The 13,186-nt window shown below is 41.3% G+C and overlaps 1 protein-coding gene across 5 annotated transcripts in view; it reads right to left on the reverse strand.

Annotated features, from left to right (window-relative positions):
• The window catches only part of TEC (tec protein tyrosine kinase), an 88,544-nt gene that overhangs the window by 39,856 nt on the left and 35,502 nt on the right, over nucleotides 1–13,186 (reverse strand). Inside the window, exon 2 of one of the 5 annotated variants that reach the window (XM_061584980.1) lies at nucleotides 10,322–10,412. The exons of the other annotated variants lie outside the window; for them this stretch is intronic. Coding sequence (XP_061440964.1) covers nucleotides 10,322–10,396 — 75 coding nt within the window. The 5' untranslated portion in view covers nucleotides 10,397–10,412. The remainder of the gene's footprint in view (nucleotides 1–10,321; nucleotides 10,413–13,186) is intronic. 5 annotated transcript variants of the gene reach the window in all.

Raw genomic sequence — 13,186 nt, forward strand, 5'->3', positions numbered from 1 at the left:
TTTGTAGTAAGGAAAATGGGGGGGAAATGCTGTGGAAAGTGTGAGATAACAAAGTCTTGGCACAAGCTCCACACAAAGAAATCAGAATGAATGCTCAATATTCATTGTATAAATATCCTACAAACTTTGGGCAACCTAATCAGGATGACTGCTCAATCAACAGGGCTTCTGGAATCTGTCCAAATATAAAGGTGGAAAGTATCCTTTGGAAAATATATACATTTACATATTCTAAAGAGAGCAAACTCTGGGTAAAAGCATAAAAACAATAACAGAAGCTGCTGGGGCACATGTTAACACTCAACTCATGTGGAACAACAAAGAAAAGAGCACTACACAAAGCCTTTCCACACAATTGTTGGTGCAATAAATATGCACTTGTTTTCCAGTCACTGCATTCACTGCTTCCTCCGATGCAGCACTCCTGTTTGTAGATATTTCATTTTCTGAATATTATAGCATAGTATTTTTATAGCTGAGCATAAAATGCTTCCCCTTGTTGTAGTGGCTGATGTGGGGAATGTAGTTGCCCATGGCTGTGTCAATTTGGAAAACATTTAATTTTTAAATTCCTTGGAGGCTTTGTGCTCACTCTTTTAAAAATCCTGTGCACATTTAGCAAGAGTTTTAAAGAGACAAAGAGATGGAAAGTTATCCTCTGCAGCAATAATGATGCCCTACAATTTTATGAACCATTTAAACTACTACAGTGTGGGAATGCACATCCAGCAAGCTTTTGTTTGAAGTGATAAAACTTCCTGCAGCAAGGCTGTTCTCCTCCCCCTCTGCTATACACAGGAGATGTATTACAGTATTGTAACTAAAAAGTTACTAGTGAAAATATTGCACAGGGGCTAAAGTGCATTTGTAGGAGGATTGATTGCTTAGCAGCAATGCCGACTGTGAAGCAGAAAATGTGAACTCTATGTTCATGCTTTACTGCTCAGAATCAGGAAGAATGTCAGGATGTGTGAATCTAGATAAAACTAAAAATATGCACAAAAAACAGTCTACAGTTTTTTAAATTAAAGGGCTACAAAACCTAGAGTTATGCTTATATTTGTATTAGCATAATTCAGTGAAGAATGTCAAGGAACAACTCTGCATTTTAGCATTCTTTTAGATTGTTCTAATGCTGTATTTTTCTGACAAGTACTTTTGGCTCTAGTCAATTCCACTTCAGTTGAAACTTTGTATTTCTTTCCTTTCTAAATGATTACAACATGTGACAATGGAAAAACTTTCAAGAGATGACCCAGTGTATTTTGAAAAAAAGAACAGAGATATGATTTTACAGCAGTATTTCAGCAACCTATTCAGAATGGATGGCAAGAAAATATTTGGGATAGAGGTAATTCCCATCAGACTCTTACTATATGACTATGGCTTTGACAGCAAGATTATTATGGAATACTGATAATGGAAGATTGGATACTGAAATTACTGGACTTAACAAGACTACTGAAGATGGAAGATGGAAAATGGAACTAATAGGGATAATAGAACAATGGCTACTGAAATTACTGAACCTAACAGATTCTGATGTGATGGATTAATTGAAATGTTTATTTTGACTATGGTTATGACAACAAGATTATCATAATTAGTAATGAGATGGATTAATCGATATGCTTATCTGGAAAAAAAAATTGATAGATATATTTCTTAAAGAATTGAAACCTCTCTTTGACTTTTTGTGGAAAGAATAAAGTAATGTTTATGAGATTTGATGATTAAGTAAGATAACTACTGGAGGAAAGTGATTTTATAATATGACTTAAGAGACAGGATTGTTATATATTATAGACTTATAACTGATTTGATCTTTGACAAATGGGAAGTCAATATTTTACTCTTTATTTTTTATTTTTGTTTTTTTTTTCTTTTTTTCTTTTTGTTTAACTATTTTTGATTTTGTTTTTTGTCTTTGAATGTTTTATGATTTTGTCTTGTATGTTTTATGAAAATCTGAATAAAAATTATTGAAAAAAAAAAAACTAAATGATTACAACATGGACACATATGCAGCTATGTGAACTCATCCTTTAACACTGGGATGGGGAGCCTGTGGCCCTCCAGATATTGACTACAATTCCCATTGGCCCCAGCCAGCTTGGCTAATGGTCAAGGATTATGGGAGTTGTAGCCCAACAACATCTGGAGGGCTACAGACTCCTCATCTTTGCTTTAAACACACACACACACACAGAGGTTGGGTGGAGTATAGAAAGCTTGTTGTTCTTAATGGATGCTGTTCAATGGGCCAGTGGTATTAAAGTTCTCCTCCTCGGTAAATGTTGATTTGTCTGCTGAGGAGGTTCTACATTTTGCTGGGGATTCTGGGGTGCATTCTGAGGCACACTCTCAGCTCAAATGGGCACTAGTATGCCCTGTTGAGCCTGCTGGGCTTTGCTGTTGGCTCAACTAAAGTGCAAATGCATTCTAGTAAGAGCCTAACACACACACACCCCTACAGCTATTTATTTATTTATTTATTTAATTTGTACCCCGCCCTTCCTCCCAGCAGGAGCCCAGGGCGGCAAACAAAGCACTAAAAACACTTTAAAACATCATAAAAACAAATCTTAAAATACATTAAGACAAAACAGCATTAAAAACATTTTAAAAACTTTTTTAAAAGGTTACAAACATTATTGAAAACATATTAAGCAAATCTGACACAGAGGCAGACTGGGATAGCTCTCAACTTAAAAGGCTTGTTGAAAAAGAAAAGTCTTCAAAAGGCGCCAAAAAGATAGCAGACATGGCACCTGCCTAATATTCAAAGGGCGGGAGTTCCACAGGGTAGGTGCCGCCACACTAAAGGTCCGTTTCCTATATTGTACAGAACGAACCTCCTGATAAGATGGTATCTGCAGGAGGCCTTCACCTACAGAGCGCAGTGATCTACTGGGTATGTAAGGGATAAGACGGTCTTTCAGGTAACCTGGTCCTGAGCTGTATAGGACTTTGTACACCAAAACCAGAACCTTGATCTTGGCCCGGTAGCAAATGGGCAGCCAGTGCAATTCTTTCAGCAACGGGGTGACATGTTGGCGATACCCTGTCCCAGTGAGCAGTCTCACTGCCGCATTTTGCACCAGCTGCAGCTTCCAGACCAACCTCAAGGGCAGCCCCACATAGAGCGCATTACAGTAATCCAGCCTGGAGGTTACCAGTGCATGGACCACAGTGGTCAGGCTATCCTGGTCGAGAAGCGGCCGCAGCTGTCTTATCAGCTGCAGCTGGTAAAAGGCACTCCAAGCCACTGAGGTCACCTGGGCCTCTAGCGACAAAGATGGATCCAGGAGCACTCCCAGGCTACGGACCTGCTCTTTCAGAGGGAGTACAACCCCGTCCAAAGCAGGCAACTGACCAATTATCCAAACTCGGGAACCACCAACCCACAGCGCCTCCGTCTTGCTAGGATTCAGACTCAGTTTATTGGCCCTCATCCAGCCCACCACTGAGTCCAGGCAGCGGTCCAGGGCCTGCACGGCCTCTCCCGATTCAGATGTTACAGAGAAATAGAGCTGGGTATCATCAGCATACTGCTGACACCTCACCCCAAAGCTCCTGATGACTGCTCCCAAGGGCTTCATATAGATGTTAAAGAGCATGGGGGACAAGATGGTACCCTGTGGCACCCCACAGCACAGCTGCCAGGGGGCTGAAAGACAGTCACCCAATGCTATTCTCTGAGAATGATCTTTGAGATAGGATTGGAACGACTATAAAACAGTGCCTCCAATACCCATCTCACCAAGTCGTCCCAGAAGGATACCATGGTCAATGGTATCAAAAGCTGCTGAGAGATCAAGTAAGAGTAACAGGGTGGCACTCCCCCTGTCCTTCTCCCGGTAAAGGTCATCCATCAGGGCAACCAAGGCCTGAACCCAGACTGGGATGGGTCAAGATAATCTGTTTCATCCAAGAGTACTTGCTGTTGCTGCGCCACAACCCTCTCAATCACCTTTCCTAAAAAGAGAGGATTTGCAACCGGTCGGTAGTTGTCACAAACCAATGGATCCAAGGTGGGCTTTTTCAGGAGTGGTTGAATCACCGCCTCTTTAAAGGCAGCTGGAACCACTCCCTCACGCAATGATGTGTTGATCACACCCTGGATCCACTCGGTCAGACCCCCTTGGCAAGCTTCAATAAGCCAAGAAGGGCAAGGGTCGAGAAGACACGTTGCTGGCCGCATCATTGCAAGCACCTTGTCCACGTCGTCAGGCCGCATCAACTGAAACCGTTCCCAAGAAATTGCAGCAGACATTGCACTGGACACCTCATTGGGGACTACAGTAGATGTAGATGGGGCATCAAGACTGCTACGGAGGCGAGCAACTTTACCCTCAAAGTGCCTTGCAAACAATTCACAGTGGGCCTCCGAAGGGTCTAAGACTCCATTTCCTGGAGTTGATGTCAACAGACCCCTGACAATATGGAAAAGCTCCACTGGACGGCTACTTGAGGATGCGATGGAGGCAGAGAAGTGGGCCTTCTTCACCGTCGTCACCACCACACAGTAGGCATGGTTATGATGTTTTACTCGTGCCCGATCAGCCTCACAGGACATCTTTCGCCACTTGCGCTCTAGCTGTCATCCAGCCTGTTTCATTGCCCTTAGCTCACTGGTGTACCAAGGTGCAAGCCGGGCTCCACAGTGCCAGAGAGGGCGCTCGGGGGCAACCGTGTTGAGAGCCCGACGTGCCTCGTTGTTCCACAGTGTGACAAGGGCTTCAACAGGGTCACCTGCTCTATCTAGTGGGAACTCCCCCAGGGCATTCAGGAATCCAGTGGAGTCCATTAGTCTCCGGGGGCGGACCATCTTAATCTGTCCACCATCCCTGCAGGAACAGATCGGAGCCGTAAGTCTAAACTTCACCAGGAAGTGATCCGACCATGACAATGGGGTGACATCCACCCCACCATCTCCAGACCACCCCTTCCTTCATCTGGAGCAAAAACCAAGTCGAGGATGTGCCCTGCCCTATGTGTTGGGCCAGTAACAAGTTGAGACAGCCTCATGGTCGTCATGGAGGCCATGAAGTCCCGAGCTGAAACACTAGAGGCAGCCTCTGCATGGACACTGAAATCACCCAGGGCTATCGTTCTGGGCTGCTCCAATGCCACAGCTGAGACGACCTCCACCAGCTCAGTCAGAGAAGCTGCTGGGCAGCAGGGTGGATGGTACACCAGCAGCAACCCTAGTTTGCTGTCTCCTCGGCCCAACACCAGGTGCAGGCCCTCACAGCCAGCTCCAAGACAGAGTGGTTTCCTGGTGACAGAGATGGAAGTTCTGAAGTCCCTGCAGCCTGTGCTGGTGCTGCACTGAGTATCCAGGTGGGCAAAGTTGGGTTAGATCAACTCCTCCAAGCTCACCCACCCAGGTCTCGGTAATACACACCAATTTGGCACCTTCATCCACAATCAAGTCATGGATGAGAGTGGTCTTATTATGTACCGATCTGGCATTAAACAACAACACACACAGGCCAGTGGGCACAGCAGATGAGCAACGAGGAACCAATCCATGAGAGGAGTGGCAGCAAGGAACAAGGTACAGGTAGCCTCTTCTTCGCCTTCTATGGTAATTATAATTGGTAATTATAATTATAGTTGGTAATTCTATGGTAGTTGGTAATTCTATGGTATATTAAAGAGGAAAATCTAGTGGTAGACAAATTGTCTTTCAGGCAAACTGATCTCATAAAGAAATCTTTGATAAACTGCAAAAGAGTTGCAGGGTATTATAATATTAAAGAACAGAAACAGAATAAAATGTGTACAACATGACTTCCACTCATATCAAGCCACCTACAATGTTCTCACAAATTCAAACAAGGTTAACGTCTCACCCTATTGCAACATGGCCTCTTATATACAAGTTACATGCTCTTATTAGAGACAGAAGGAATCCACCCTACTCAGATTCGAAAGCAAACTCTCCTGATCTGATCCATGTGGATCATGACCCGGATCAGATCACCAGTCCACTTCAGAATCAACAAACACACGTAGAGCAACTTTATTGTAGTGTTATTATAGATGCTGGGTGACTATCGAATGTGAAACTAACAAGTTGCTAATAATCAGTATGTGGTGGTTGATGTTTCCTCTGTGGGAGTTTTTTGTAAACAGGCAATATGCCTGAAATGTAGGGGGGGAAGGGTAGTGAGAGTGGAGAAAATAACTTATTTTAATTTGAGCAGAGATAGAAGCCTCAGTTCGGATATGTGTTCCTGTTATCTGAATGATCCGCAACAAGCCAACCACCGTTTTTGTTACATTGGAACTTGGTGAACTGTGGTTTAAATAATGGTTTGAGAATAAGCAAGGGACAAACTGTGGTTTCAGATCCTGGCTTGTTTTCACTAATTAATAGTTCCTCAAGTTCCAACATCACTGGAAAATGTGCTGAGCTTAAAATCAGAAGTTTCCAGTCTCCTTCTCTGGTGCATTGAAGTGGAGGAAAGGGGAGACTCACCACAGCTCATTAACAGAGAGAGAAACCATGGCCGTTACAACTGATCAAATCAGACAAGTATGAGTTGGCTAAAGGCATACCATTTTGGAATGCATTTTCTTTCTTTTGGGAATTTGAAGTAGGTTTAGCAGTTCTGCTGTCTACATTAGCACTCCGTTCACTCGCAAAATGCCATACATACTGTTATTATAACAACACAATAAGACACTAGTGATCTGTCACCTGAACGAAAATGAAAACCCTTGATCTCACTGTTTGGGGAATGGATGTGTGTAGCAGTGTTATTAGTGTCACAGCTTTACTGAAGGGTTGCTGAACTTGGGAGGAAGTGGTCAGATAAAATGTACTGTTATTTCAAAATACACTGTTTTGAAAATACTGAAAGATGACAATGACTACATACCAGCTACTTTGTGCCAGGCCTGGAGATATAAACCCATTATAAATCTGGCTTAATTATGTTATCATATTTACAGTGGATTTCCGTCAACAGTATAATAAAAACATCCGCTTGACTAAGCCATTGGATGCTGCTGCCCTAGATGTTTACAGATTTTTGTTAATTGTTGGGTCAAAATTTACTAAAGCAGCCTTCTCTACATCTCTAGGAAGCCAAATCCAAACTCCTATGGTTTTGGTTACTAAGAACCAAACTATATATAAAGGGGGAGATCCATGAAAAAGATCCTCCATGTTTTTTGTTGTTAATTTAAAACAGAGATGGGGAATCTCTGCTCTTCAAATGTTGCTACTCTCCAACTCCCATCATTTCTGATTATTATTTATTTATTATTTATTAAATGCATATCACACCCTTCCTCCCAGTAGGAGCCCAGGGCAGAAAACAAAAGCACTAAAACACTCTATTGACCATTCTGGTTGGGCCTGGTGGGAGTTAAAGTCCAACAACATCTAGAGTGCCACAGATTGCCTACCTCCAAGAAAGTGGGGCAGATTGCAACCGCAAGCGGCGATAACCCTTTCCCTCTCTCCCATGCTGTTTCCTAATTGAAATTGCCCTTAAGGTGCAATTCACCCCAAATGTGTGTTGGGGTAATATGAGGTACCTGTATGACACTGTTATGTTTTGTCTTGCAGAACAAATAGCAGCTGAGGTGGGTGGGTGGGAGGATTTGTGATTTTGAGGAGGGATAACCTGCCCTTCGCCTCACAACTGTAATCCATTGTATAAATACAATAAATAAATAAATATTTTTAAATTGTGTTTTAAATTGTTTTTAGAAGATGTGTTTTAAATTTGTATATTTGTTTTTAATGTTTTTAGTTACTGTAAACTGCCCAGAGAGCTTTGGCTATGGGGCAGTATATAAATACAATAAATAAATACAATAAATAAACAAAATCCAAACCAATACCATTACAGCTCTTTTAATTTAATTTAATTTAAAATGTGGGGCAACCTACTCATGGACCTTCCAAGTTACATCTGTTTTGGACCAGGGAACTAACATTTGCTGATAGCCCAAAGTTAGTACTAAATAGGGGTAGATGTCAGTTTCAGTACTCTCAGTTTCACATTTTTCCAATCTTAAATTCAGTTTTCCAGATTTTCACAGCAATTTGTAAATTTATTTTTTTTAAATCCTCATAAAATTTGTCAGAACTTTAGTGTAAGTTTATCTTACTATACTTTTGTATGCAGTTTTTACTAATATACATATTTTTGCAAGCAATTCCCTAATATACTGATTTTTTGTATGCTATTTTCATTAATATACGCATTTCAGCTGATGCAGCCTGATGACGTGGACAAGGTGCTTGCGATGATGCAGCTAGCAACGTGTCTTCTTGACCTTAAAGCTTGCTGAGGGGATTTCACTAAGTGGGTCCAGGGTGTGGTCAATGCATCGTTGTGGGAGGAAGTGGTTCCAGCTACCCTGAAAGAGGTGGTGATCCAACTGCTCCTGAAAAAGCCTACTCTGGACCCATTGGTTTGTGACAACTGGTCGCAAATACCCCTTTTTAGGAAAGGTGATTGAGAGGGTTGTGGTGCAGCAATTTTAAGTACTCTTGGATGAAACAGATGATCTTGACCCATTCCAATCTGCGTTCAGGCCTGGTTATGGGACTGAATCAGCCTTGGTCACCCTGATGCATGACCTTTATCGGGAGAAGGACAGGGGGAATGCAACCGCGTTATTCTTACTTGATCTCTCTGTGGCTTTTGATGCTACTGACCATGGTATCCTTCTGAACTGATAATTGGTCAGTTGCCTGCTTTGGATGGGGTCGTACTCCCTGTAAAAGAGCAGGTTCATAGCTTGGGGATGCTTCTGGATCCATCTTTGTTGCTAGAGGCCCAGGTGACCTCAATGTCTATGAATGCCTTTTACCAGCTTCAGCTGGTAAGACAGCTGTGGCTATTTCTGGACTGTAATAGCCTGACCACTGTTGTCCATGCACTGGTAACCTCCAGGCTGGATTACTGTAATGCGCTCTATGTGGGGCTGCCCTTGAGGCTGATCCAGAAGCTGCAGCTGGTGAAAAATGCGGCGGCATGACTGCTCACTGAGGCAGGATATCATCAACATGCCATTCTGCTGATGAAAGAGTTGCACTGGCTGTGTATTAGCTACCAGGCTAAGTTCAAGGTTCTGGTTTTGGTGTGCAAAGCCCTATACAGCTCGGGACCAGGATACCTGAAATATTGTCTTACCCTTTATATATCCAGTCGATCACTATGCTCTGCAGGTGAGGGCCTCCTGAAGATACCATCTTATCAGGAGCTCCATTCTGTACAACATAGGAAGTGGACCTTTAGTGTAGTGGCACCTACCCTTTGGAATTCACTCCCCTTAAATATTAGACAGGCACCATCTCTGTTATCTTTTCAGCACCTACTGAAGACCTTCGTCTTGCAACAAGGCTTTTAAGTAAAGACCTTATCCCAGTCTGCGTCTGTGTTGGAATTGCTTTTTAAGATGTTTTTAAAGTTCTTTTAAAAAGATGATTTGAAAGATATTTTGTTTTGATATATTTTTTAAGATGTTTTGTTTTAATATATTTTAAAGTCTGTTTTTATATTTTAGAGTGTTTTTAATGTTTCTCTTTGCTGCCCTGGGCTCCTGCTGGGAAGATGGGCAGGATATAAATTAATTAAATATATAAATAAAAAAGTATGCACATTTTCCACTACTATATGCATTTATGTGCACATTACGTGGCTGGAGAACTGCACTACAAAAGCCATAAGAAGTGTGAATTTAAAGAAGGGCTGTGTTTTGGTTCATATATTATTTTCAAAGTGCAAATTTCTTTTAGCCTTTCAATGCAAACTGTATCAGATTTCTTCCCCATCCCTTGTAGCAAATAGTAAATTTTATTAGTCAATCTGCAATTAGACCCTGTCAAGTCATTAGAGAAATGTGTGTCTTGTTTGCAGAAGGAAACAAGGCATATACATTTAGCATCTACAAAGCAAAGTTATTTCCAGTATTCCAAATGTTTTCTAAAAGACAGACATTTATGGCTTGAGGCAACTTAATTTAATTTGAGCTGTAAGTATTATCTATTTATTTATTTATTAGATTTACAGTGCCTTGCAAATGTAATCAGACCCCTGACCAATGCTCTCATATTACTGAATTACAAAGGGTACATTGTAATTTTGTTCTGTATATTTTATTTTGAAACACCGAAACTCAAAATCAGTTATTGTAAGGTGACTTGGTTTTATGTTGGAAACTGTTTGTAAGAAACATAAAAAAACTGAAACATTTTGCTTAAATAAGTATTCAACCCCTGTGCTGTGGAAGCTCCAAGTTTACACAGATGAAAAAAATTACCCTATCGAAGAAACAATTACCTTACCATTGGCCTCCACCCGTGAACCATTAAAGTTGCTGTCACATTGTCAGGATAAAACCCCCACTGTTGAAGAATCATTGGTCAGGCTGTGGATCTGAAGGAAAATAAAGACCAAAGAGCATTCTACAGAAGTGAGAGATAACGTAATACAAATGCATAGATTAGAAAAAGGGTACAAAATAATATCCAAGTGTTTGGATATCCCAGTGACCACAGCTGGATCAATAATCAGGAAGTGGAAGTTGGATCACACCACTCAGGCACTGCCAAGAAAAGGCCGTCCCTCAAAACTCAGTGCTTGAACAAGAACGAGACTTGTGAGAGAAGCCACAGAGAAGCCAACAATCACTTTGAAGGAGCTACAGAGTTCAGTGGCTCGGAGTGGAGTAATGGTGCACTAGTCAACCACATCAAGAGCTCTGCATAACACTGGTCTGTATGTAAGGATGGCAAGAAAGAAGCCATTACTCAAAAAGTACCATCTGAAAGCATGTCTGGAGTTTGCCACAACGCATAAGAGTGCCCCAGCTGCAATGTGGGAAAAGGTTTTGTGGTAAGACGAGACCAAGATAGAGCTTTTTGGCCAAAATACAAAGTGCTACATGTGGCCCAAACCTAACACCGCCCATGCCTCAAGACATACCATCCCTACAGTGAAGTATGGTGGTGGCAGCATCATGCTGTGGGGATGCTTCTCATCAGCAGGGACTGGGCATCTTGTTAAAACTGAAGAATGGATGGAACAAAACATGGGAAATGCTGCAAGAGAACCTGCTTCAGTCCATTATAAAACTGAAGCTTGGGAGGAAATTCACTTTTCAGCAGGAGAATGATCCCAAGCACAAGGCCAAAGCAACACTGGAGTGGTTCAAGAACAAAAAGGTGAATGTCCTACAGTGGCCCAGTCAAAGTCCTGATCTCAATCCCATTGAGAATCTGTGGAACTCTTTGAAAATTGCTGTCCACAAGCGATATCCAACCTACCTGAACGACCTGGGGTGAATCTGCCAAGAAGAACGGACCAAAATCCCTCCATCACTATGTGCAAAGCTGGTACATACCTATCCCAAAAGACTTAAAGCTTTACCAAATATTAATGTGTGGGGGTTGGTTCGGTTTTTTATGTTCCTTACAAACATTTCCCAACTTAAAACCAATGTCACCTTACAATAATTGATTTTGAGTTGCAGTGTTTCAAAATAAAATATCATACAGAATGAAACAATGTACCATTTGTAATTCAGGAGTATGAGAGCATTGGTCAGGGGTCTAATTACTTTTGCAAGGCACTGTATATCCCGCCCTTCCACCCAGTAGGAGCCAGTGGGGTTAGTAACTTAAACTCTGTGAGATCAAGGTTATGATGGCCATAACCTATTAATGGGAGTAGTATAGTCTACCTATACTACTAATGTGCAAAGGTTTTGACTCAGCCAATGCAAATAAGTCCTGAAGCGTTACTAGCTCACAAAAATAATTACTAGCCAGTCTGCAGGATTTTAAATTTGTCAAAATTCAGAAAACTCTGTAATGTCATTCCTTTTAAAATCACATGTAAACAACCAGACAAAAACAAACGCTCCACACAACTATTTGGAACTACAGATTTTTTAAAAAGTTCAGTTCAAGTATATTAATAATCCACAGACTTTCAAAGGAAGCATATTAACAGTGGATTTCAAAACAATAAGAACCAGTGTGTGTGTTTGTGTGTTTGAATTGACAACTTTAGAACAGTAATTATTTTTCTGGGCCCCACCCCCCCAAAAAAACCTGGTTACATTTGGATAGGCTTACATTGCTTATCCTTTTCCTTATACTCTTTGGTAGCTGATTTGTCCAAACTGAACTTATTTTGTACTTTTCACAACAGGGCTTTGTTCCCTGTCTCTTTTCCTTCCCCTGTACACATAATCCAAAGTTTAGGATTGCAATCCTATACATGTCTACTCAGGTGAACATCTTACTCAGTTCAGTGTGATGTATTCCCAGCGTGTAGAACTGCAGCCATCACTTGATTCATAATTTCCCAGTACAGTTTTCACTATCAGAACTCATCCCTAAAATATGTTAAGCAAAAAAGTATCTCTGCACATAGGCAGAATGCTTTAAGCATAATCAGACCACATATGGGAGGGGAGTACAAACTCTTCTAAAAATGTTCTATCGTCAAACATCTAAACCATACAAAAGAATACCATGACAACATTTTAAGATGAGAATACATTGTTAGTTCTCCTCCACATCCTCCAAGTGGCCTTACACAAAAAGAACATAGTTCCTTTCCTCCTCCTTAAAACAAAACAAGCAAACAAAAACTAGAGTTTTGCTACTGAAAGTGGACGCCCCTACCTAGTATCTAGGGCTTTATCTGAACCTAGCTCATACCAATAGAGTTGCTACAAGATACTGAGACTGAATCTGTCCAAATTTTGAGAAAAATGTGTCAAGAAATATGGAAAACTAAACAATGGCCCATAGACTGGAAGAGTTCAATATATATCCCAATTCCAAAGAAAGGGGATCCCAGGGAATGCAGCAATTATCGTACTATTACCTTAATATCCCATGCAAGTAAAGTAATGCTCAAGATTCTACAACAAAGGCTCTTAGCATATATGGAGCGAAAAATGCCAGACGTCCAAGCTGGATTTAAAAAGGGAAGAGGTACCAGAGATCATATCACAAACATACATCAGATAATGGAATGGACCAAGGAATTTCAGAAGAAAATCACCCTGTGCTTTATAGATTACAGCAAAACCTTTGATTGTGTAGATCATGACAAACTATGGAATGCTTTAAAAGAAATGGGGGTGCCACAGCATCTGATTGTCCTGATGTGCAACGTATACTCTGCACAAGAGG

Source organism: Rhineura floridana, chromosome 9 (genome assembly GCF_030035675.1).
Source record: "Rhineura floridana isolate rRhiFlo1 chromosome 9, rRhiFlo1.hap2, whole genome shotgun sequence".
NCBI lineage: Eukaryota > Metazoa > Chordata > Lepidosauria > Squamata > Rhineuridae > Rhineura > Rhineura floridana.